General features: G+C 37.5%; 1 protein-coding gene across 5 annotated transcripts in view; it reads left to right on the top strand.

The window, feature by feature from the left end:
• ptk2ba (protein tyrosine kinase 2 beta, a) overlaps window positions 1-22856 on the top strand; it is a 49224-nt gene that overhangs the window by 21333 nt on the left and 5035 nt on the right. For 2 of the 5 annotated variants that reach the window (XM_079633537.1, XM_079633536.1), the window contains 19 exons: window positions 3613-3714; window positions 3852-3969; window positions 4188-4227; window positions 5916-5947; window positions 6048-6092; window positions 6180-6277; window positions 6412-6493; window positions 6768-6868; window positions 7981-8096; window positions 9019-9119; window positions 9230-9319; window positions 9648-9852; window positions 14480-14576; window positions 14692-14748; window positions 15402-15509; window positions 18780-18926; window positions 19884-19919; window positions 20010-20034; window positions 21712-21758. In XM_079633537.1, the coding sequence (XP_079489663.1) occupies window positions 3613-3714; window positions 3852-3969; window positions 4188-4227; window positions 5916-5947; window positions 6048-6092; window positions 6180-6277; window positions 6412-6493; window positions 6768-6868; window positions 7981-8096; window positions 9019-9119; window positions 9230-9319; window positions 9648-9852; window positions 14480-14576; window positions 14692-14748; window positions 15402-15509; window positions 18780-18926; window positions 19884-19919; window positions 20010-20034; window positions 21712-21758 (1647 nt within the window). The remainder of the gene's footprint in view (window positions 1-3612; window positions 3715-3851; window positions 3970-4187; window positions 4228-5915; window positions 5948-6047; window positions 6093-6179; window positions 6278-6411; window positions 6494-6767; window positions 6869-7980; window positions 8097-9018; window positions 9120-9229; window positions 9320-9647; window positions 9853-14479; window positions 14577-14691; window positions 14749-15401; window positions 15510-18779; window positions 18927-19883; window positions 19920-20009; window positions 20035-21711; window positions 21759-22856) is intronic. The other 3 variants (XM_079633538.1, XM_079633540.1, XM_079633539.1) reach the window with 3 other exon arrangements.

Below are 22856 nucleotides of genomic sequence, written 5' to 3'. Positions count from 1 at the left end.
AAAACAACAACTTTTGTAACAAATTAGCTCAAAGAGGAAATATTATTTATATTAATAATTAATCATAACTTGTTAGCTACATCAAGATTAACTTGATGTGGCTAAATTAATATTAAAATCAATTAATCAGTCCGTCCAAAGAACACCTTTTACTATTCATTAATTCTAAGAAAAGGGTATTTTTCATGGCCACAGAAAAATCATTCTTTCTTAGCATGTACAGCGCTTCGAGCGTGTAACAAGACCAGAAATCGTTAAATTGACTTTGCTGCAAGCAGAGAATCAGAACCAAATATGTATTGTGCACAAGTTTTATTAAATCACGAACACAACTCATAAAATGATAAGTGACAGAATGAAACCGGAAACAGGGAATGAACCTATGGGAAAAATAATTCAACTATGAAAAGAACCATCCGCGTATTATTTTCAAAGCCTCATAGAAGGGTTCACAGCTTATTACTAAACCTTTGTTTAGTCAGTTAATTGTACGATACTTGCATTGCAGTTGAAGCAGTTTCGTAAAGTTCCTGATTTGATGGTTTCGTGAGTCGATGGCGTTGAAGTTGCAATCGATTTATTCTGCATTGAATGAAGAAGATATGATGAGCATGGTTAGTTTGACTCCATCATGGTGGAGGAAGTTGCACATGGCTTGACGTGTTGGGCCTGCCGGCCCACGACCTCGTGGTCGAACAGGGTTTCCTGTCCCACACGCACAGCAACCAACAGAAACAGGAAGAAAGAGGGGAAACTTGAGTGGAGGCTTTTAACCTATGAGAATGGCATCTCCTCCTAGGGGTCAGGGAGCCAATCGTACTTAAGCTTTCGGAGGGAAAGTGTCACAGCTCTTTGTGTTCTAACAGGGCATTTGCATATGTAACTGGATTCGGTGCTGGTAAAGAAACTATTAAAGATACTTGTAATAATACAAGGTATCAACATATGATATACACGATCATGCAGGTCATCTTCGTACAAATTCGTAGATACCCAGGATTATATACAGTATATATATATCTTAATTATTTGAATAATAATAACACATTCATTATAGGATTGATACATAGGCAAATCACTATAAAAGAATGTGAGACCACATAGGGAAATGGGATGCATGGTTGTACATGTCTCGAGTGATTATTCGACTGAGTAGGAATACGGTACATTATTTAAAAATTATATCATGAAGCATGCATAGAACAAAATACAATACAGGAGACACCATACCAGACAGTAATAATCATACACACAATGTCCTAGGATGCATGTTCATTTATAGATCAGTTTGTCTATAAATGAATGCAGGAAAGTCTGTTTTAAGGGCTATGGGTCTTTCCTATGGCCTGATTCAAATGACTTTGAAGATCTGCATTCTTTTAAGTCACAGACACCTTGTTTTGTGGTTGGTGAGGGGTTTTAAAGATTATTTGTTAAATATAACAAATAATGGTAACACTTTATTTTACAGTGTCCTTGTTACATATGTTACATGTACTTACTACTTACCATAGTAATAACAGTAAATTATGCATAATTACATGCAACTAACCCTATAGTAAGTACATGTAGTTGCTTAATATTACTCAGTACTTAAATGTATAATTACACTGTAACAATGACACAATAAAGAAAGTGTAACCCAAATAATTGTCTGATTAGTCTCAGTCGTTACATAATCCCCCCTTTCGTTCGCTGTTGTCCCTCCTATGGACAACAGCGAGCGACGTCAAAGGTGCAGAAAGATCAGACACACCTCCGACATATAAAGCTGGAAGGCTGTGGTGGACTCTGGTGGTTTGTGTCTCCTGGAGCGATGGTCGTTCCACGGGGGGCGATGTAGACCGTAGCCAAGTTCAGGTGTCTTGACAGTTCGTCACCTGTCATCCTGAAGTCAGTTCTTTTGGGGCAGGTGTTTGCTTGTGGTTGCAGGAAGTGGTTAGGGGTCTGTGTAGCATGAAGAGGGTTTTAGACGGACCTAGTGCTGGTGGTTTTTAGCCTCTCAGTCACGAGAAGTCTGATGGTTGGAGTGCCGCTCTGCTCTTGTGGCGGTGCTGACTTGAGCTTGCTTGAGCTGTGTTGTGAGCTAGTCAGAAGCTTGTCCTTCGCAGTACTCCTTTGGTGAGTCCTGTTCAGGGAGCTATCTTGCTTGTTCCAGCAGCTCCTGTAACTTTTGAGGCAGGCTTGTCCGGCTGTCCTTGTGCAGCCTTCGATTGTCACTGTGTGAAGGATGTGAGGGAGGATTTTGTTGTCGACTGCGGTTGGTCATCCTGTGGTGTTTTCAGGTTGAGGGTGCCGTCTTCCATGGCTTCTCCCAGTGTCTTGGCTGGTACCTGGGGTGTTGCCATGGAGACAGTTCTGCACTCGTCCTGTGCTTGCTCTGTCCGGCTGTTGATAGTGCCACAGCCAGAGCCAGAAAGGCTTTACGTGTCGTCAAACTATTACTCAAAATACAGATGGTACTTCTCACAGGTTGTCACTGCGAGGGTAACAAGTAAAACTAAAATAAAACAATAAGATAAAATCAGAAAGTGAAAGGAAGAAAGAAGGGCTTTACTTATTTCGTTTTAGCTTGGAGATATGGCTAAGAAGGTGTCACTTTTGGGTGATGCTGCAGTAAGACGTAGTAAACCTAGGGTAGCATGTTAGCTAAGCCAGCAGGGACACACCAAACACCTCAAGGTCAAAAAGAAATACAAACTATGGGAAGTGTTTCTAGTTCTATATGGGGGGCCTACAGTGTGTTTATCGGTAGCCGTTCTTCTTGCACTAGGCCTGGCACTAAGGAGTGAGGAGGGGTAGAGAAGAAACAGGAATAAGGGTTATAAATAACCGGTATAACTCATTTAGGAAACAACAGTTGCTAGAACTACTGTAATTCTATATAGAGAGGGAAGATGGTAAAATAACTTAAATAAGGTCAAAGTAAAAAGTAGAAGGTCCTAAAAGGAAAGGTAAATAGAAAAATTTATTTAATTAAATTCCAAATTTTAAATAATTATTAATAATTTTGTTTTCTGTGTGCAAACATCCGAAGCGCGCCCAGAAAGCTGCCCATCAGACTATGGGTCTAACTAATAATCAGACTATTATTCAATAGTAAATAGCCTATTGAATCAAGTTCTCTGGCCAAAGAGTCTCTTTCATGTCTTCTTGAGCTTGAACGGACAAATTTAAACAAAATTGTCAAAATGCGGTAGTCGGTTATTTCTTAAGTGAACCGTTGAAAAGAAAATATGTATGTGTGTATGTTGGATACATGCTCTTAAAGTGACAGCAGCCTAATAAACCTACTGCTGTCTTTGTCCTCAATGTTAATCTAACAACAATAGACACATCACTCACTGCTCTTGACCAGTTGAGCCCTGCTGGAGCAGCTCTAAATATTCACTGTGCTATTAAATTAAAGATAAAATATGACAGAGCAACAATATGAACAGTGAAAGTAACAGTAGCTCTTACAATACATTTTAACAGGCATAATTAGGCATGAAAATGACTGAAGGAAATCTATTTGCTAAGCCAACTAATTTGATTCATTTGCGTTTCTATACCCAATATTTGTAAAAATTAAAATGTATATTAACATGGCTTTCTTTGTGTCCTCATTAGCCGGTCAGTTTAGCCACATTTGCTCAAATTCGCAGTATTAAATACACCCTTCAGGAGGACGGAAAAACACTGCTACATATATCTATAGACGGAGCTAAACAGGTAAATGCATCTAAATGTGTCTGAACATATTTGCTGAAATGAATGCTTGATTGATCTGTTTACCTTCCTTGACTTTCTTATGAAGATTAAAATAATGCATATTAAAAGATTCTGCCTTTCTGTTTTGTCTTTTTCAGCCTTTGTCCATCAGCACAGCATCTCTGGCCATTGCAGAGAACATGGTGGATTTAATTGATGGCTACTGTCGTTTGGAGCATGGAAACGAGACGACTTTAATAGTGCTGCCTAATAAAGGTGCATATGTCTTATTCTTTCATTTTTATACCAGGGCATGAAACCAACATCATCATATCTTAAATTAGTATCCACTAATGAAACCAATGGAAATAGTTCCTTATCTTCAACAGTTTTTGACTCGCCTCATCAGTGCGTTACCATCGCTAGTATAAAACACATAGTGTACGCTGTGTTCGCCGCCATATGAATAACAAACTACCGTTTGTGTTTATCAGACAGAGAGGCTCGAATCTCTCTACCTCCTTTACCCTGCAGGTGAGCAGTGATGTTTGGCTTTTTCTGTATTTTGTCCTATATAATTTAATTTTATAGTTTTATAGCTGATTCTGTCTGATTGATCCTGTCTAATCTTCTATTTCAAAGCAGTTTGGGAATATATATATATATACACACTGAACATAATTATAAACACAACACTTGTTTTTGCCTCCATTTTTTTTATGAGCTGAACTCAAAGATCTAAGACTTTTTCTATGTACACAAAAGGCATATTTCTCTCAAATATTGTTCACAAATCTGTCTAAATCTGTGTTAGTGAGCACTTCTCCTTTGCCGAGATAATCCATCCACCTCATATATTTATATATATATATATATATATATATATATATATATATATATATATATATATATATATATATAGTGCAACACATCTCCTTAGCATGGAGTTGATCAGGTTGTTGAGTGTGGCCTGTGGATTGTTGGTCCACTCCTCTTCAATGGATGTGCTAAGTTGCTGGATATTGGCAGGACCTGGAACACGCTGACGTATACACCGATCCAGAGCATCCCAAACATGCTCAATGGGTGACATGTCTGGTGAGTGCTGGCCATGCAAGAACTGTTGATGTTTTCAGCTTCCAGGAATTGTTTACAGATCCTTGCAACATGCAATGCGATCCACAACGTTGACATCAGCAAACCGCTCACCCACACGACGCTATACACGGTGTCTGCCATCTGCCCTGTACAGTGAAAACCGGGATTCATCCGTGAAGAGAACACCTCTCAAAAGAGCCAGGCGCCATCGAATGTGAGCATTTGCCCCATCGAGCATGGAGACCCGATGTGGACGGCGAGCATACAGATGAGCTTCCCTGAGACGGTTTCTGACAGTTAGTGCAGAAATTCTTTGGTTATGCAAACCGATTGTTGCAGCAGCTGTCCGGGTGGATCTTGGAGGATGAAGATGCTGGATGTGGAGGTCCTGGGCTGGTGTGGTTACACGTGATCTGCCGTTGTGAGGCCTGTTGGATATACTGCCCAATTCTCTGAAACGCCTTTGGAGACGGCTTATGGTAGAGAAATTAACATTTAATTCACGGGCAACAGCTCTGGTGGACATTCCTGCAGTCAGCATGCCAATTGCACGCTCCCTCAAAATTTGTGACAGTGGCGTTGTGCTGTGTGATAAAGAGGAGTGGACCAACAATCCACAGGCCACAATCAACAAACAACCTGATCAACTCTATGTGAAGGAGATGTGTTGCACTGCGTGAGGCAAATGGTGGTCATACCAGTTTTTTTTTGGGACCCCCGTACAGTAAAACTGCACGTTTTAGAGTGGCCTTTTATTGTGGCCAGCCTAAGGCACACCTGTGAGGTGAATGGATTATATCGGCAAAGAAGAAGCGCTCACTAACGCAGATTTAGACAGATTTGTGAGCAATATTTGAGAGAAATAGGCCTTTTGTGTACATAGAATAAGTCTTCGATCTTTGAGTTCTGCTCATGAAAAATGGGAGCAAAAACAAGTGTTGCGTTTATAATTTTGTTCAGTATATATATTTTTATTTGTCACCTTTTTTGTATTCTGTCCATATAAAATATACATTATAATATATAATTTTACCTAACTTTTTATTTATCTTATTTATATTTGATATTTCTTATTTAAATTCTGATTCTGTCTCATTGATCCTGTCTAATTTTCTATTGCAAAGCAGTATGGAGAAAACAAGATCTGAAAGTCAAAGTATGTGAAACAAAATATATAGACTGCTAATATCCGCATTTTATAAAAGATTGTTAGATAAATAGTTTTTTTGTTTCATTAAATGTTTTTTCCCCAACAGGTTCAGATATTTATTCAGAGATACCAGAAGATAAACCAGTTGCATGTAAGAAGAAAAATATATTTTAAAGGATTGATTAATTGTTTTTTTATTATTATTTATTTATTTGACAACAATCCCCTTATATTCCAGCATGTAAATTCAGCCTCTCACGGAACGACGTTGTGCTCGGTCGGATTCTGGGTGAAGGTTTCTTTGGTGAGGTTCATGATGGGATTTATAAAAGCAAGGTTAGTGCATCAGTCACACACCTACCGGCCGAAAAATATACAGCGGATCACGAGGATTTAGTAGAAATCGCTAGAACCCTATTAAAGTTCAGCTTTCTGGACAGGAACTTCACAAATCTTGTGTCTTCTTTTAGACAGGGGAGCGAGTGAATGTAGCTGTAAAGACATGCAAGGACTGCACAGCTGATGTGAAGGAGAAGTTCATGAGTGAAGCTTGTAAGTTGTCATAAAACGGATAATTCCGGTCCCTGAATATATGATTGGCTGAGCTGCATTTAAACCTGGTGTAAATTACTCTACGAACATACACCTGTGACCACATTACATCAGTATCACTGCGTCTGTGTGTTGCTTGGAAACCATTCTGCTTCAGATGAACTATTGCTTGGCGGTTCTAAACTCACTGTAATCCATGGCTTTATTGGGCTTATAGAATCAAATTGATGCCTGAATAGAATAATAAAACTCTTAAAATATTGTTTTCATGCAGTGATCATGAAGAAACTGGACCATCCACACATTGTGAGACTCATAGGAGTTATCGAAGAGGATCCGGTGTGGATTGTCATGGAGCTTTACCAGTTTGGAGAGGTGAGATTAATTGATTTCATTGATTTCAAGCTTGACAAAAGTTTGTTCTTTTACAGGAAAATAGTCAAGTCACCTTTATTCAGTTTCACTGCAATAAACATGAAAGTAACAGAATTAATAATGCAAACTTATTTAAATATGAGACAAGAAGGTTCTCTATAGAACATGTAAACCATTCTGTCAGACCCCTCATATATATATATATATATAATATTTTATAGGACCATTTTATGGATTTAGTTTAAATTTATTTAGTTTTATTTAATTTGTCATCTTAATTCAAGTTTTTGGGCCCTATTTTAACGATCTAAGCCCATGTTCTAAAGCGCTCGGCGCAAGGTCTAAAAGGGTTGTCCATATTCTCTTAATGAGTAATGGGTGTGTTTTGGCCGTAACGTGCAATAAACCAATCAGAGTCTCATCTCCTGTTCCCTTTAAAAGCCAGTTGCGCTCACGCCATGGCGGATTCGCTATTTACATGGCGGAATTTGCAAGCGGCAAATGCGCCTGAACACACCTCGTTTTCAGACCAGCCACCCATGGCCGCAAATGCATTTTCCATTTAAACAACGTGGTGCAGGACGTGTAAATGATAACTGTCAGGCTGAAACTAGCAAAAAACACTTGCGCTGCATTGCGCCCGGTGTATGATAAGGCCCTTTGAATTAAGCCGCTGGTAAACATACTTTATCACTGGAACAATTTGAAATAACCCGTTAAACATGAAAGTATTATGCATTTTTTTTTAGATATTTCTTCTTATATAGAACCTTTTTGGCATAAAGCGTTTCTTAAACCCTACGCGTCACGCGGATGAATTCGAAACCTCATGTAAGACGACAGGAGTGTCACCAAACCAAGAATAAACCAGATTGAAGTGACAGAACCCTGACAACAATAGTATTGTTAAATCACACAAAATGACTCATTAAGGGAATATGATTGTTTTCCAGTATATTGACTTCTAAAGGTACTTTCTGTTATATCTGTTAACAATCACTCTTCTCCAATGTCACAATAAAGGGTAAGTCTGGCACTGCTCATAACAGTACATTATGCAATATTGTTAATCAGACTTTAATATCATCCTGTTTTTTCTGTGATTACTTCAGCTAGGAAATTACCTGACGGATAACCAGCAGAAACTAACCAATATCACCCTGATCCTGTACAGCGTGCAGATCGGTAAAGCCCTGGCTTACCTAGAGGGTGTAAACATGGTACACAGGTACGTCGATACACTTTCTGACCTGTGTGTCCCATCTCTTTGCTTGAATATATGATGCTTTAATGTGAATATTAATTATTACCTAGTTAGTTTGACATATTGGGCATTTGCTCTTGGTTGTTATCATTTTTTTAAACACTTTTGTGAAGAACAGAAGTTGTAACTGTATGTCTTTGTTTACAATCATGTTTGTTTGACATGCTACACACATATATCTAAGTTGTATTCGTTATCTAACAATGTGCAATAATAGATGTACAGTACATGATTATAGAAGAATTGAGTCATGAGTATTTTACAATAGCATTTTAAATTGGAATAAAGATGCTGACACCTTTGTCTTGCCAATTTTGTAGCTAAAATTTTAGATGTTCTAAATGCACAGATAATATTTTAAAACACTGTTCATGGGTGATATTTACTTTTAGATTTTTTTTTAACCAATTCTTTAAAAGATTTCTCTTCAACTTACCAAGGCTGCATTTATTTGATCAAAAACACAGTAAAAACCATAATACTGTCAAATAATATTACAATTTAATATTAGTTTTCTATTTGACTATATTTTAAAATGTAATTTGTTCCTGTGATTAAAAGCTGAATTTTCAGTATCATTACTAATGATGATAGCTTTATTGTCAAAGTCTGAAAAATTCTCTTGCGTTACAGTGTTCATTCACAAATACAAAACCATACTACATAAACAAAACCTTTACTATCACTATTTTGATGTATCTTATTAAACTCTAATACAGTTGAACACAGTCTTCAGTATCACATGATCCTTCATAAATCATTCTTATTTGATGATTTGCCGCTAAAAAATCATCCATATAGTATCTCATGCATGCGGTGGTTGTACAATGCCTATTTTAGTGGTGCATAGATAATCAAGTTACTCAGTTCACTATTTTCCCATCAGAGACATTGCTGTGAGAAACGTGCTGGTTGCCAAACCAGACTGTGTGAAGCTGGGAGACTTTGGCTTGTCCAGATATATAGAAGAGGAAGAGTATTACAAAGGCAAGCTCTGACTAGATGTCACACCAATACTCACTAAAATAAGCAGTTTAATTTCACTGTCATTTCTTATGCCGAATGCTGTCAAATGACACTTTGTTCTCTCTCCGAAGCCTCCGTGACTCGATTACCTATCAAATGGATGGCGCCAGAGTCCATCAACTTCAGACGGTTTACCTCGGCCAGTGATGTCTGGATGTTTGGTTAGTGACGTAGCGTTAGTGAGATGAATGTGTTTTAAGTAAGCACGACGTGTTGTGTCACGTTTGCAAAGCGCAATGCAGACTTTTCAAAGCTTAATCACTGTTTTGATCATATTAGGCAATAAATCAATGTAATCATCAGGATTTTTCAAGCCATCGTCATAGTGTAAATCCCTATTTCCTGTTGTTATTCTTGCTGATTTAATGCTGATTCTTGTGACGAACCAAACTTTTCACAATCAAAGTTTTGCAATGAACATCTAAAGCCGTTCAGAAGACGCACTTGTAGTTCCTTATTCTTGGCGGCTTCCTGTGCTTCTCCTTTCAGCTGTGTGCATGTGGGAGATCATGAGTGGAGGCCAGCAGCCGTTCTTCTGGCTGGAGAACAAGGATGTGATAAACCAGCTGGAGCAGGGCGTCCGTCTACCCAAACCCGAGAGGTGCCCGCCAACCCTCTACTCCCTCATGACCCACTGCTGGGCCTACATCCCCCGTGAGAGACCCAGCTTCGCCGAGCTAGTGTGCAAACTGAGGTACGACACTGATACTCATCAAACGCCTAATGAAAATAATAACTGACCAACACTTACAGGAAGTGGACATTGATGGAAAAAATTATATTATATTAAATTATTATATTAAAATTATTATAAATAAATATTAAAATAGTAAAAAAAAGAAAACAAAGAAAAAAAAGAAAAAAAAAAGTCCCAGCTTCACTGACCTAGTGTGCAAGCTGAGGTACAACACGTCTAGTCATCAAAGACCTGTAGGGTTGTCAGTTTGAACCCTTAACGGATAGGGGTGTGCTAAAAAATCGATACAGCAATACATCGCGATTTTTATATTCATGATATACAACATCGATTTCCAGCTCAAAAAATCGATGTAAAAAAAAAAAATAATAATTAAATCACGTTTTAAACGGGGTGTGATCTGGTGAACTACAACCTCCGTTCCTGTAGATGTCGCAGTATGGCGGCTTTATGTTCTTGTCGTGGACAAGAAACATGTCAGACTACACGTTGCTTTCCGACCAGTCATCGCGTGCCGTCTCACACACACATTCACTCGCACACATAATACACACACAAACAACGCTCACTCTCTCTCACGCTCGCTCACTCACTCACACAAACAGCGCGCGCACACACACAAACGCACGCTCACTCAGTAGCGCACACACACTCTCTCGCTCACTCACTCACTGACACACGCACTCTCTCGCGCTCACTCACACACACAAACGCACGCTCACTCAGTAGTGCACACACACGATCAAATCTTGCGTCCCGACGCCCATTGTCGTTTACGAATCCCCACGACACCCTATACGTCAAATGAATCGTGCCAAAATCGGGCTAAAATCGTGTAATCTGAACCATATGGCGTTATTTTCCTGTCAAATGTCGAGAGCGCATTATTGTAGCGCGAAAGTACATTAATATAATGTGCGAGCGCGAATCTCTCTGCTCGCGCACGAAATATGATGCGCGAGCGCGAATCTCTCTGCTCGCGCGCGGAATATAATGTACCGAGCGCGAATCCCGCGCGCGCGCTCTGATACACGCTGCTCTTGTAAGAATGATCTCTGGGCTCGCTCAGAGAATTTGCCTGCACTTAAAACCTGTTCAGTGCCATCGCCAATCTCTCCTCTTCGCTTAAAGTAAGCGTATGTGCTTAGACTGTGACCCGTGCGTTCGCGCATGCCTAAGTGTACTCTTCTCTTCCATTTCTTTCTCTTTGCTCTTGGCATAAACGCTGTCAAAACGGCAACAACCAATCATAAATAGGCTTCAACGGCTGACCAATGAAAACGCGACATCGTACATGGAATCTTATTGGTTGATATTGAACCGCACATGGAATAAGTTCAATCAAGACAAGCCGAGATGGATCCGCCAAATCGACGAGTTTTATTTGTTTTGATGTTAAATATGTCAAATGTATCTTAGAAATGTCTGGGAAGAGGGCGATTGGATTATTTTACATATAAATGACCTAGACTGTCAACCACATTGTTCACACTACAGGTGCCATGCCCATTGAAAGTGAGATTTTTGAGCCAAATAGATTTGAAAGCCGATTCCAAAAGGCAAAAATAATATTTTACGTCTGATAATTAACACATTGTCTCGTGCAATCACACCATTTATTAACCATTAAGTACGTAGCGAGATCAACTGCTAAATTCAAATCTGAACAAATATTTGGGGGGAATCTAAGATAAGACTCTAAAGGTATTTGAAGATACCTTTTCTAGACGTGTTCCCCGAACTATACCTTATTGTTGCTTAAAGGGAAAAATTAAAATTAAACCCAAAATTAAAATTATTAAAGTCATAATTTAGCTCCCACTCAAGTAGTTTCAAACCAGTATGAATTTATTTGATCTGTTGAACACAAAGGAATATATTTATACATATACATATAAGAATGTAAGTAACACGTAAGTACCCCACCACCACGTAGTTACTACTAGTAGAATAGAAAAAAATAGATATGTGTATGAAATATGACAAGAGTTGAGCGCCTTTGTCTCTGGTTCAGTGCAAAAGCACATTTGAATTTAGCAGTGAATCTTTGCATAATTTATTCTTTGCCATAATCCTAATTGAACACTGGGTGTGTTAGCCTACAGCTTCAGAATTATATTCATATATAGCCTATCACAGTGATAAGGTATCCTATAGCTAAGAGTGGTCCAGACCAACCTTACTAACGAATGTTAGTAAAATGTTATAAAGTTATACTTAAATAAGAACGTTTCGGGAAACACGTATTAACGTTAGATATAGCTTTAGTTTAAGGTATAATTTAAAGAAGGTTTCGGGAAATCCAGCCCTGTAACATTTCCTTTCAGATAACTTTAGAGTCTGGAGTAGCCTACCAATTTTTACAAAACATATTGTGCAGATAGACAGTCTAGGTCATTCATTTATATGTAAAATAATCCAATCGCCCTCTTCCCAGACATTTCTAAGATACATTTGACATATTTAACATCAAAACAAATAAAACTCGTCGATTCCGCGGATCCATCTCGGCTTGTCTTGATTGAACTTATTCCATGTGCGGTTCAATATCAACCAATAAGATTCCATGTACGATGTCGCGTTTTCATTGGTCAGCCGTTGAAGCCTATTTATGATTGGTTGTTGCCGTTTTGACAGCGTTTATGCCAAGAGCAAAGAGAAAGAAATGGAAGAGAAGAGTACACTTAGGCATGCGCGAACGCACGGGTCACAGTCTAAGCACATACGCTTACTTTAAGCGAAGAGGAGAGATTGGCGATGGCACTGAACAGGTTTTAAGTGCAGGCAAATTCTCTGAGCGAGCCCAGAGATCATTCTTACAAGAGCAGCGTGTATCTGAGAGCGCGCGCGCGGGATTCGCGCTCGGTACATTATATTCCGCGCGCGAGCAGAGAGATTCGCGCTCGCGCATCATATTTCGTGCGCGAGCAGAGAGATTCGCGCTCGCGCATTATATTAATGTACTTTCGCGCTACAATAATGTGCTCTCGACATTTGACAGGAAAATAACGCCATAGAACCAGGCATTAGTTTCCTTCAACTTGCTGTCCTGGGTGTGGCCGTGGGCGGGCACCATAGAGCGCCAATTTCGGTAGTGAAAGCTGCATATTTCACTTCATTGTATACATGGACAGTACCTGAGTATCTGCACTTTATTTCCATTTTTTATTTTTTTATTCAAGCTCAGCCCCACATAACCTCAGTGAGTTAACTTACCATAACTGTGCACTACACTTTAATTTAGTTTTAAATATCTAATGCACTTTATTTAAACGTTTTTAATGTGTCCATTGTTAAAAGTTCAAGTCTATTTTGTTATGGCAGCTAAAAAATTAATTGGAAAGGAAATTTTGTATTATATTGTTTTGACTCAATTATTCTGCTGATTTATCAATGTGATCTGATGTAAGACTACTCAGATGGCACACCGTAACTTGTATTTTATTTTGGTTTTACATTTTTAGTTAACTGTGTGCAATATCGCAATATTTATCGTATTGTGATGTATCGTGATGAAATCGTATCGTGATCCATGTATCGTGATGCGTATCGTATCGTGAAGTCCTTGCCAATACCCACCCCTATTAACGGATTCAAATGTACACATTTCAGAGCTCAAAACGGGTCTAATTTTAACCCAAATAAAACTGATTTTATGTGATTTTTTTTTAAAGTGCATACCGGTGTGTGTATATATTTATATATAATAAAAAGAATAAAATTGAAATGCAAGCACTAATAAAATAAAACAAATTCTAAAATAATGTATATATACTGTGTAAAATTATTATAGCAATTAACGCAGCGTCCGTTTTTTCTGTTATCCTTTGGCTAGTGTTACATTATATGATCACGCTCTTATTCATGCAAATGCTTTTAAACCATTCAAGCCCGGCATGACAAAAGAGAACGCCCTGTCTGTGAATGTCCTGACACACACACACACACACATACACGACGCACAGAAAGACGAGTGCCAGTATCGCGTGCACAGACTTGCCAAAATCGAGTTCTCTTTCAAAATGTCTTAAATGAACATAAAGAGTTGTGAGAAAATGAGGTGCGTGTGAGATCCGTGTCATGTGCAGCAGCGGCAGGTCTCAAAGTGACAGCAGCCACTAATGCTGTCTGCCATTAATGTTCATCAAAGAACAGAGGTAACCAGGGCCCAAAAATTAAACACTCGCCAATCGCCAAATGCGAGTAAAATTCGCCGTTGCCGAGTATATGAAACCGTGCCAATCGCCAGTTGGCCAGTAAAATCTTTTTTTATTCTAACAGTGCTATGTTGTAACAACATGAACGTGAACAAACGTGAACGATATAAGTAATAATAAAATCTATTAAAATTATATACAAATATTAAACATTATAAAATTTTAATGTTAAAAGTTGTATTAAAATTTTAAATAAACATGTAAATCATACTGACTATAAGTGGTCGGAAAAATAATATATACAAAAATTCAAATATATAATAATAATAATACAAAAATATATTACAAATAAAACAAAAAATGTAAAAAATATATAAATGCGTATTAAAAATGATCAAATAAAAATGTTAATAATAATATATAATAGGAGTAAAAATCATCAAGTGTTTTATGTTGGCTTCCCACAGTGATGTTCATAAAATGGAGAAGGAAATGGAGGTGGACGAGCTGAGAGCCAGAACCCGCTCCATAAGCATAAAGCAGTTTCATGACGCTCCACCGAAGGTGTCTGTCTTTTCACTCTCTATTTCTCTCATACGCTTATTCTTGTAGGATTTAACATACTATTTAGCATATCATATAATTTTTCTGTTCATCTCCATTCTTGTTTTATGAAAAGCCATCAAGAATAAAACCATCTGGTTTCAACACTCTCAATCCACAACTACATTGGCAGGTGATTTTTTCCTCCTATACTGTCTGTAGTTGCTTTAACTGCACACAACTTTGTAGTTATAAGTAGATTTGCATTGTAATGTTTGAAATGCAGGTCCATAGGTCTCATTTCATTCTCATAGACGGCAATAAATAAAAAGGAGAGACTTTTGCTCCTCACACGTTTCTCCAGAGAAAAGACTCCTCCAGTGTTTCAGAAGAGATCTCCTCGTAGTCTCATATTCTCACTATGAACTCAAACTTTTCTCATCAAATTGTCCCACAATTTATAGCTTTATTTGTATATATTTCAAATACATTTTGAGAGAACCATCTGAGACCATGTTAATACTGAAACAAAACATAACTTAGAGATCCATTTTGTCTCCTGAGCAATGAAAGAGAAACTCCTGACCTGTGTTTTACTCTGTGGGTGATGCATTTAAAATAGGTAGACTAACTATAAACAGCTTTATGTTGGTCACGTCTATCTAGGTCATGTCACACCATTTCCAGTACGTGTGGTTTTGGCCTGCTTTTCTGCATTTGTGCTTGAAACCGCCATGTTATGCATGTCATTGTGTGAATATGTTTTAGTGTGTGGTTTAGTTTTGCTTGTGTGTGTGTGTGTGTGTGTGTGTGTGTGTGTTCTTGCTCATGCGACCAACTTTGCAGCTGCCCGAGTCTCTGCGCATTAGCTCGCCCGTCCTCTCCAGCCCGCCTGACTGGCGTTTCGCGCTCACGCTGACCCTGCCGCTGTCCCCTCGCCGTGGCAGTATGGGGGTAAGAGCGCCACCTGCCTTCAGTACTGCAAACACACTGCTCCTGTGTGTCCTAGATCATCTCACTGCAAAACATCATTTTTTTCCAGTACAAATATCCTAACATTCTTAAATCTTGATACATTTACTTCAGAAGCAAAATAACATCAGAAATTGCGTCTTGTTTTCTAAAAAATGAATATTACTGGAATAATGTTTGTTCATAACTTTGAGAGAACCTTGCCAGATATATACAGAAAGTTCTGAGAACGTTCCCTTTTAGCTGGCTTTAAAATAACATTTTATTTTTCTGACCCCATTGGCAGACAATTCTTCTTCTTTTAAAGGAACACTCCTCTTTTTTTGGAAATAGGCTCATTTTACAACTCCCCCAGAGTTAAACAGTTGAGTTTTACCGTTTTCCAATCCATTCAGCCGAACTCCGGGTCTGACGGTACCACTTTTAGCATAGCTTAGCATAGATCATTGATTCTGATGAGTCCAGTAGCATTTTTTTCAAAATGACCAACGAGTTTCAATATTTTTCCTATTTAAAACTTGACTCCTCTGTAGTTAAACCGTGTACTAAGATTGACGCAAAATGAAAAGTTGCGATTTTCCAAGCCTATGACTAGGAACTTCTCTCATTCCGGCGTAAGAATCAAGGAGCTGTGCGGCCGTACCATGGGTGCAGCAGCGTAATGATATGACGAAGCACCTGAAAATAGTCCCCAGCTCGGTAACTTCCAACATGACCGGGACTAAGTTTTTGTAGTTTTTAGGCGGCAAATTAGGTTTCCAAATAAATACGGTTTGGGATCAGCACCAAAGTAAATGGCATCTATATCGCCTCTCACAAATGTCTCCATGCTAAGGCACGCTCCCTGTGCAAGCAGGTTGTCACGTTGGTTTGTTGACGGCAAGTGCTTCGTCATATCATTACGCTGCTGCACCCATGGTACGGCCGCACAGTTCCTTGATTCTTACGCCGGAATGAGAGTAGTTCCTAGCCATATAGGCTTGGAAAATCCCAACTTTTCATTTTGCGTCAATCTTAGTACACGGTTTAACTACGGAAGAGTCAAGTTTTAAATAGGAAAAATATTGAAACTCGTTGGTCATTTTGAAAGAAATGCTACTGGACTCATCAGATTCAATGATCTATGCTAAGCTTTGCTAAAAGTGCTACCGTCAGACCCAGAGATCGGCTGAATGGATTCGAAAACGGTAAAACTCAACTGTTTAACTCTGGGGGAGTTGTAAAATGAGCCTATTTCCAAAAAAAGTGGAGTATCCCTTTAAGCTTAAACTCATTTAATATTCATATATTTTTTACAGAAAACAAGCCTTAAAATCATGTCATTTTTGCTTACTAAGTAAATGTTTCTTGATTTAAAGGAACACTCCACTTTTTTTTGGAAAATAGACTCATTTTCCAACTCCCCTGGAGTTAAACAGTTGAGCTTTACCGTTTTCAAATCCATTCAGCCGATCTCCGGGTCTGGCGGTAGCACTTTTAGCATAGCTTAGCATAGATCATTGAATCTGATTAGACCGTTAGCATCTCTCTCAAAAAAATGACCAAAGAGTTTCGATATTTTTCCTATTTAAAACTTGACTCTTCTGTAGTTACATCGTGTACTAAGACCAACAGAAAATGAAAAGTTGCGAACTATACTCTCATTCCTGCGTAATAATCAAGGAACTGCTGCCGTACCATGATATAATCATTGCGCCTGCTGCACCAATGGTACAGCAGCACAGTTCCTTGATTATTACGCAGGAATGAGAGTATAGTTCCTAGTCATATTGGCCTAGAAAATCGCAAATTTTCATTTTCTGTCGCTCTTAGTACACGATGTAACTTTCAGAAGGGTCAAGTTTTAAATAGGAAAAATATCGAAACTCTTTGGTCATTTTTTTGAGAGAGATGCTAACGGTCTAATCAGATTCAGTGATCTATGCTAAGCTATGCTTTTCTTTCCTGTGTTGATGTATTTCCTATTAAAACAGGAAATTCAGCTGGGGAAAAAATCATCCCATGTATGCACAGTAACAAACTGCCTTTAGTTGATGTCACAGCCTTGAAAAAAACACCCACGACAGCTTGTGCCATAGACTTTCGCAATGAATCAATTTCAGCCACTTCCTTTGCGACCTACTTATGGTCGGGAGAGGAAATAATGTATGAATGTTACCGCAACAGAAGATGCAGAAGAACTATGATTTGCTTCATGCTGATGCTTGTCGGAAGCAGGTGGTTCTGTATTTATTACTCACTCAGAGGGAGGGACATTCCTATTCAGCATTTGATTGGACTTCATGCATCTATATTTATGTATTTGGCACATATTACATTCTATTTAAGATATATATAGATATATATTTCTATCAGTTTTTGCACTCCCTGACTTTGGCGTTGCTAGTTCTATGAACTGTTTGAGCTACAGGAATGCTTTTTGACAAAAATTGGTGTAGTCCAAGAGAGTGCTATTTTAGAATTGTTTATATACCTTTATAGTGTTTATTGATATTTAGAATTTTTTTCTCGTTTTATACATTTTCTTATGTGCTTTTGTCATTTTTACTAGTTTTTTATTTTCGTATTTTATATTTTTATCTATTTTTAAATTTAGGTTGAATTTATATTTATTTCATTTTTAATCATTTTTTTACTTATTTTATTTCAGTTTAGTCTAATTTCCGATTTTTAGGTTTTCAAGCTTTTTTTCAGTTCAGTTCAGTTCAACTTTATTGACAGACTCAAGGTCCATTAGAAAACCATTAAAACAAAAAAACAAACAAAAAAAAACACACAAAAAAAACACAACAACAACAACACAACAACAACCAAACAATTACCAATTATAAAAGACAGTTATACCAGTGCTTCCACAGCTGTGACTGGTATCGCACAACACTTTCACTAGGATTTACCAGTAACTTAATAATACCATTCTGAGAACCATCCAGTCGACCAATAAATTTGTACATCAGATTTCTCAATAAATGTCATATGACAATTTTTGATGTCATATTGATATTATTTTATTTCAGCTTTATTTTAATTACTGAAAACCATTTTTACTAATATTAATAATTAAAAATATATGTAATAATATTTCTAGTATAAATTTTTTTTTTTCTTTTAGTCAACGATAACAGCACTGGTGCAAGAAGTACTTTTTATTTTAAAGACATCTATAAAAGTACTATTAGCATATTGATGGACTTAGTCAGACAGACATGGAATAAAAGCTGCAAAACTGAGTGAGTGTTTGTGTTTGTGAAGGATCGTGGTTTTCCTGAGCCCAGCAGTAAAGAAGACGCCCAGCGGCTGTGGGAACTGGACAGGCAGCGTGTCCAGGAAACTTTAAGGAGGCAGAAACAGGAAATGCTGGAGGACAACAAGTGGCTGGAGAAAGAAGAGAAGCTTCTGGTAAGTTATCAATAGTGTCTCTCGTCAGAGCCGTCCCAGCCAACAGGGAACCTTCTCAGAACTTTGGCTAATGTCCTGGCAAGGTTCTCTCAAAGTTATGAACAAATGTTCTTCCAGTAACGTTATTAGAAAGTCATCTGTTCTTTAATACTGTTCTCAAAACGGCATAAAAACATCATTCATGAACTAAAACGTTTTAGTTGGACATTTGTCTAACACTTTTTTAATGTTACTACCGTACTTGTTTCAGAGAACATTCAAAAGTAACATTCCCATATCTGCAGAATGATCAAATGGACTGTTTTCGCCCCCCTGTGGTGAAAATCAAATAATTTAAATCGTTTAAATATGTCATTTTGGTGATCAAAGATGAGTTTTAAGGGATACAATTATTGAGGGATAAAATTATTGGAGGACTTTAACGTTTGCATAACCAAGAATGTTGAACGCTCACAGAACTTTCAGAAATAACTTTTTCATGTGAACGTTAAGCAAAACGTTCTTTCTCTACTGTCATGTTTAATTAAAACAGAAATGAAAGAAGTGTCTTTCAGTTACAGTATAAACCTTCTTATCGACAATGAAACAATTCAAATGTTTGCTTAGCAAAGCTTAAAAAGACTGTTAAAGAAGGTTAACTTGTTCAAATTGATCATGTTTACATGATGTTCATGATATTATGCACATAAGTCGCTTTGGATAAAAGCGTCTGCCAAATACATAAATGTAAATTCCAAAGAAAACAATATTAGCATTTCTAATCTTTCATAAAAGTCTAACGACTTGCTGAACTGAAACGTCTTTCCTTTTTGGCTGACGTTTCCTTTCTGCATGTATTTCTGTGCTATATTTTGTCTTGTTTCTCTTGAAATGCGTACATCATGAAAGTTAATCAGGTTGAACAGCATTTCATGTTGACTTTAGGGTCATCTTCATGTTTCTCCGTTTCTCTTTCAGGATCCGTCTGCCAATGATGACACAAAGGCAAAAGTGGTAATATATTAGTCTCTTTTATACTGTCTTCATCACATGACCGTTGTCTTCTACTCTTATAGACTGCTTACATATTCTTCTCTATTTTAGATGTCAGAAAACGAGACAAGCCAAGGTCAGTTCATTTTAACACACAATTACTATTTCACTATTGTATGCTATTGTGTTTTCAAGTCTTCTGAAGTAAAATGATAGAGATGAACAGCAAAATTTAAGTTGCATCATGGACATTATTCGAAAAGATTAAATGGTTCTGAAAAAAATAGTCACACTTGCATTGTTCTGATCTAGTGGAAACATTTGGTACTGCGCCAAAACAAAATATTACTGAAAGTTCAACTTGTTTTGGAAATATGGAAATGAAAATGATGAAAATTGCTCAAAAATAGTTTTTGAATTGTGTGTGTGTGTGTATATATATATATATATATATATATATATATATATATATATATATATATATATATATATATATATACAATTTTATATTTTTGTATTTTTGTGCATTTTTCATAATATTATACTTAAACTTCTATAACTTTTTTTAGTGTCACTTTTTAAACTTGTTTAAACTTTAGCAATTATCTACCTAATCTGTCTTCTTTAAAAAGAGATCAAGCTTAAGTCTATGCTCCAAAGCATTAAAGATTTATAAAAGTTTAGATTGGAAATTTCTTTTTCAGGTCTATGCTCATAAATTAGTTAACAGGAAATAAATGGATTATAACTTTTCCATAAATATAATTTAATACCATAAAATCTCTTAAAAATACAATATATTAAATAAAAAACATTATTCCAACTTAAATATAGTGCCTTCATTTAATTGAAATAAAAAAAATCTGTAATTTTTTACCGCTACGCGATGAGAGGGTTAAAGGTGCAGTAAGCGATTTCTGAGAAACACTGCTGATATTTGAAACCAACACAAACAAACACGCCCCTCCCTTCATTGCTCCGCCTCCAAAATGCACGAACACACAATGCAAGAGTGAATGTCTCTTTATCTGTCTCTTTTTCGCTTCTATCAGACATCTTTTGTAATGTCTCGCAGCCATCTCTCTTTCTACAGTCTTTCTTAAATCCTCCCTCTTGCTCACTCTCTCTCTCCCCCATCATGTGACACGCCCCCTACTGCTGATTGGCTCACACTCTCTCTCCTCCCCCATCATGAGTGAGACATCCCCTACTGCTGATTGGCTACAAGTGTGTTGTGCTGCTCGGTCCGATCCGCTTTCAACAGCTTTTCTCTGAAATCACTTACTGCACTTTTAAACGACAGGAGCATTTGTATTTGGGTGGAGAGTGTAGCATTTGAATCGTGGGTAAGAGCATGGCACAAAACTGACAGGAGACTGAAACCACACATGAAAACCCATGAAAACACACGGTTACATGCGTTTGTGCAGCGCACAGCGTCTCTCTCGCACTGCATGATACGACAGACAACTTGTTGTACAGTCAGGTGAATTCACAGCACCTTTTTCCGAGAATGCGTTTGTGAGTCCTGAAAATGTACGTGCGTGAGTTCAGATATAGAATGCAGTTGTCACTCCTGTAAATTACTTTAAGATTTTGAATGGTTTTTCGTTTTAGTTAACACTGACAACACTGTTTTTGGATGCACCTCTGGTTTGACGTGACTAAATATTCCTGATCTATTAGTTTAATAAGTAATATTTCAGTAACCAACACTTATACTGTCACAATCTTAATGATAACTTATAGGATCCATAGTAAAGCTTCTTCTATGTTGTCACACTTTTTTTTTTTTTTTCTGTTTGGCTCTCAGATCATGTCCAGGGTCCCCCAGAGAAGCCCCCGCGGGTGTCCGCTCAGGTAATTGCAGTCTTAATGCGGTTAGGGACGGGGTTGAAGGGCAGAAGAGACTTCTGATCTCTTTTTGAAGCCGCTGAGTAAAGGTGTCAGCCGTCCTTTGGAAGTTTGCAGACGAGCAGATAGCAGCAATCAAAGCGACGGGTTTTACTGGGAGCTCTGTGACTAAAACCTGATGAGCTTTGGGCCTTTTGAGCTCACCTTGATAATGGGTCAGTAGAAAGAGGATGAGGGACGATTCCCTCACCACATATCTTTAGACTTCAGCCTTGGTGAAGTTGAAATGAAACCTTCTGTCTCCGAGCTATGCAGGAGCTTTGGTCAGCACCACCAAATGAGAGTAAGGACTAAATCAAATAGAGAGACTGATGACTTTTTTTTTAAAGAAGTGAAACATACATAGATCAGGGTTAATATAGGAACAAAAACTAAAACCATAAATAAACTATATTTATAAACAATACTGTATTATACTAACGCTTCTCATGTGTTTTTTACCTACCCAAGTTACCGTTTGCACACCAATCTTTCACATGCTTTCATTTCGTTTCAATGTAGATGTTATCCGCAGAAAAAAGTAAATAATAAAATTGTAACACTTTACAATAAGGTTAATAAGTTAACATTAGTTAACGTGAACTAAGAATGAACTATAATTCTACAGCATTTATTAATCTTAGTTAATATTAATTTCAACATTTACTGATACATTATTAAAATCAAAGGTTGTATTTGTTAATATTAGTTAAAGGTGCATTGTGTAATATTTAGGAGGATCTGTTGACAGAAATGCAATATCATATACATAACTATGTTTTCAGTGGGGTATAAAGACCTTTACTTAATGAACTTATGTTTTTATTACCATAGAATGAGCCATTTCTATCTACATACACCGCGGGTCCCCTTACATTGAAATAGCCAACTTCTACAGTAGCCCTAAACGGACAAACGCGCTTCGTCACTGTTGTTCTTCGTGCAAATAAGCTAGCTAAATTCAGTGAATAAAACACTGACACAATGATGAACAAGTATCAATAATATTCGCAATAATAATAAAAATATCTCAAACGTCATTTAGAAAACTAGTCCTGTCCAAAT

The sequence above is a fragment of the Phoxinus phoxinus genome, assembly GCF_949152265.1.
Source record: "Phoxinus phoxinus genome assembly, chromosome: 13".
NCBI lineage: Eukaryota > Metazoa > Chordata > Actinopteri > Cypriniformes > Leuciscidae > Phoxinus > Phoxinus phoxinus.
This window is presented reverse-complemented; position numbering and strand designations above follow the sequence as displayed.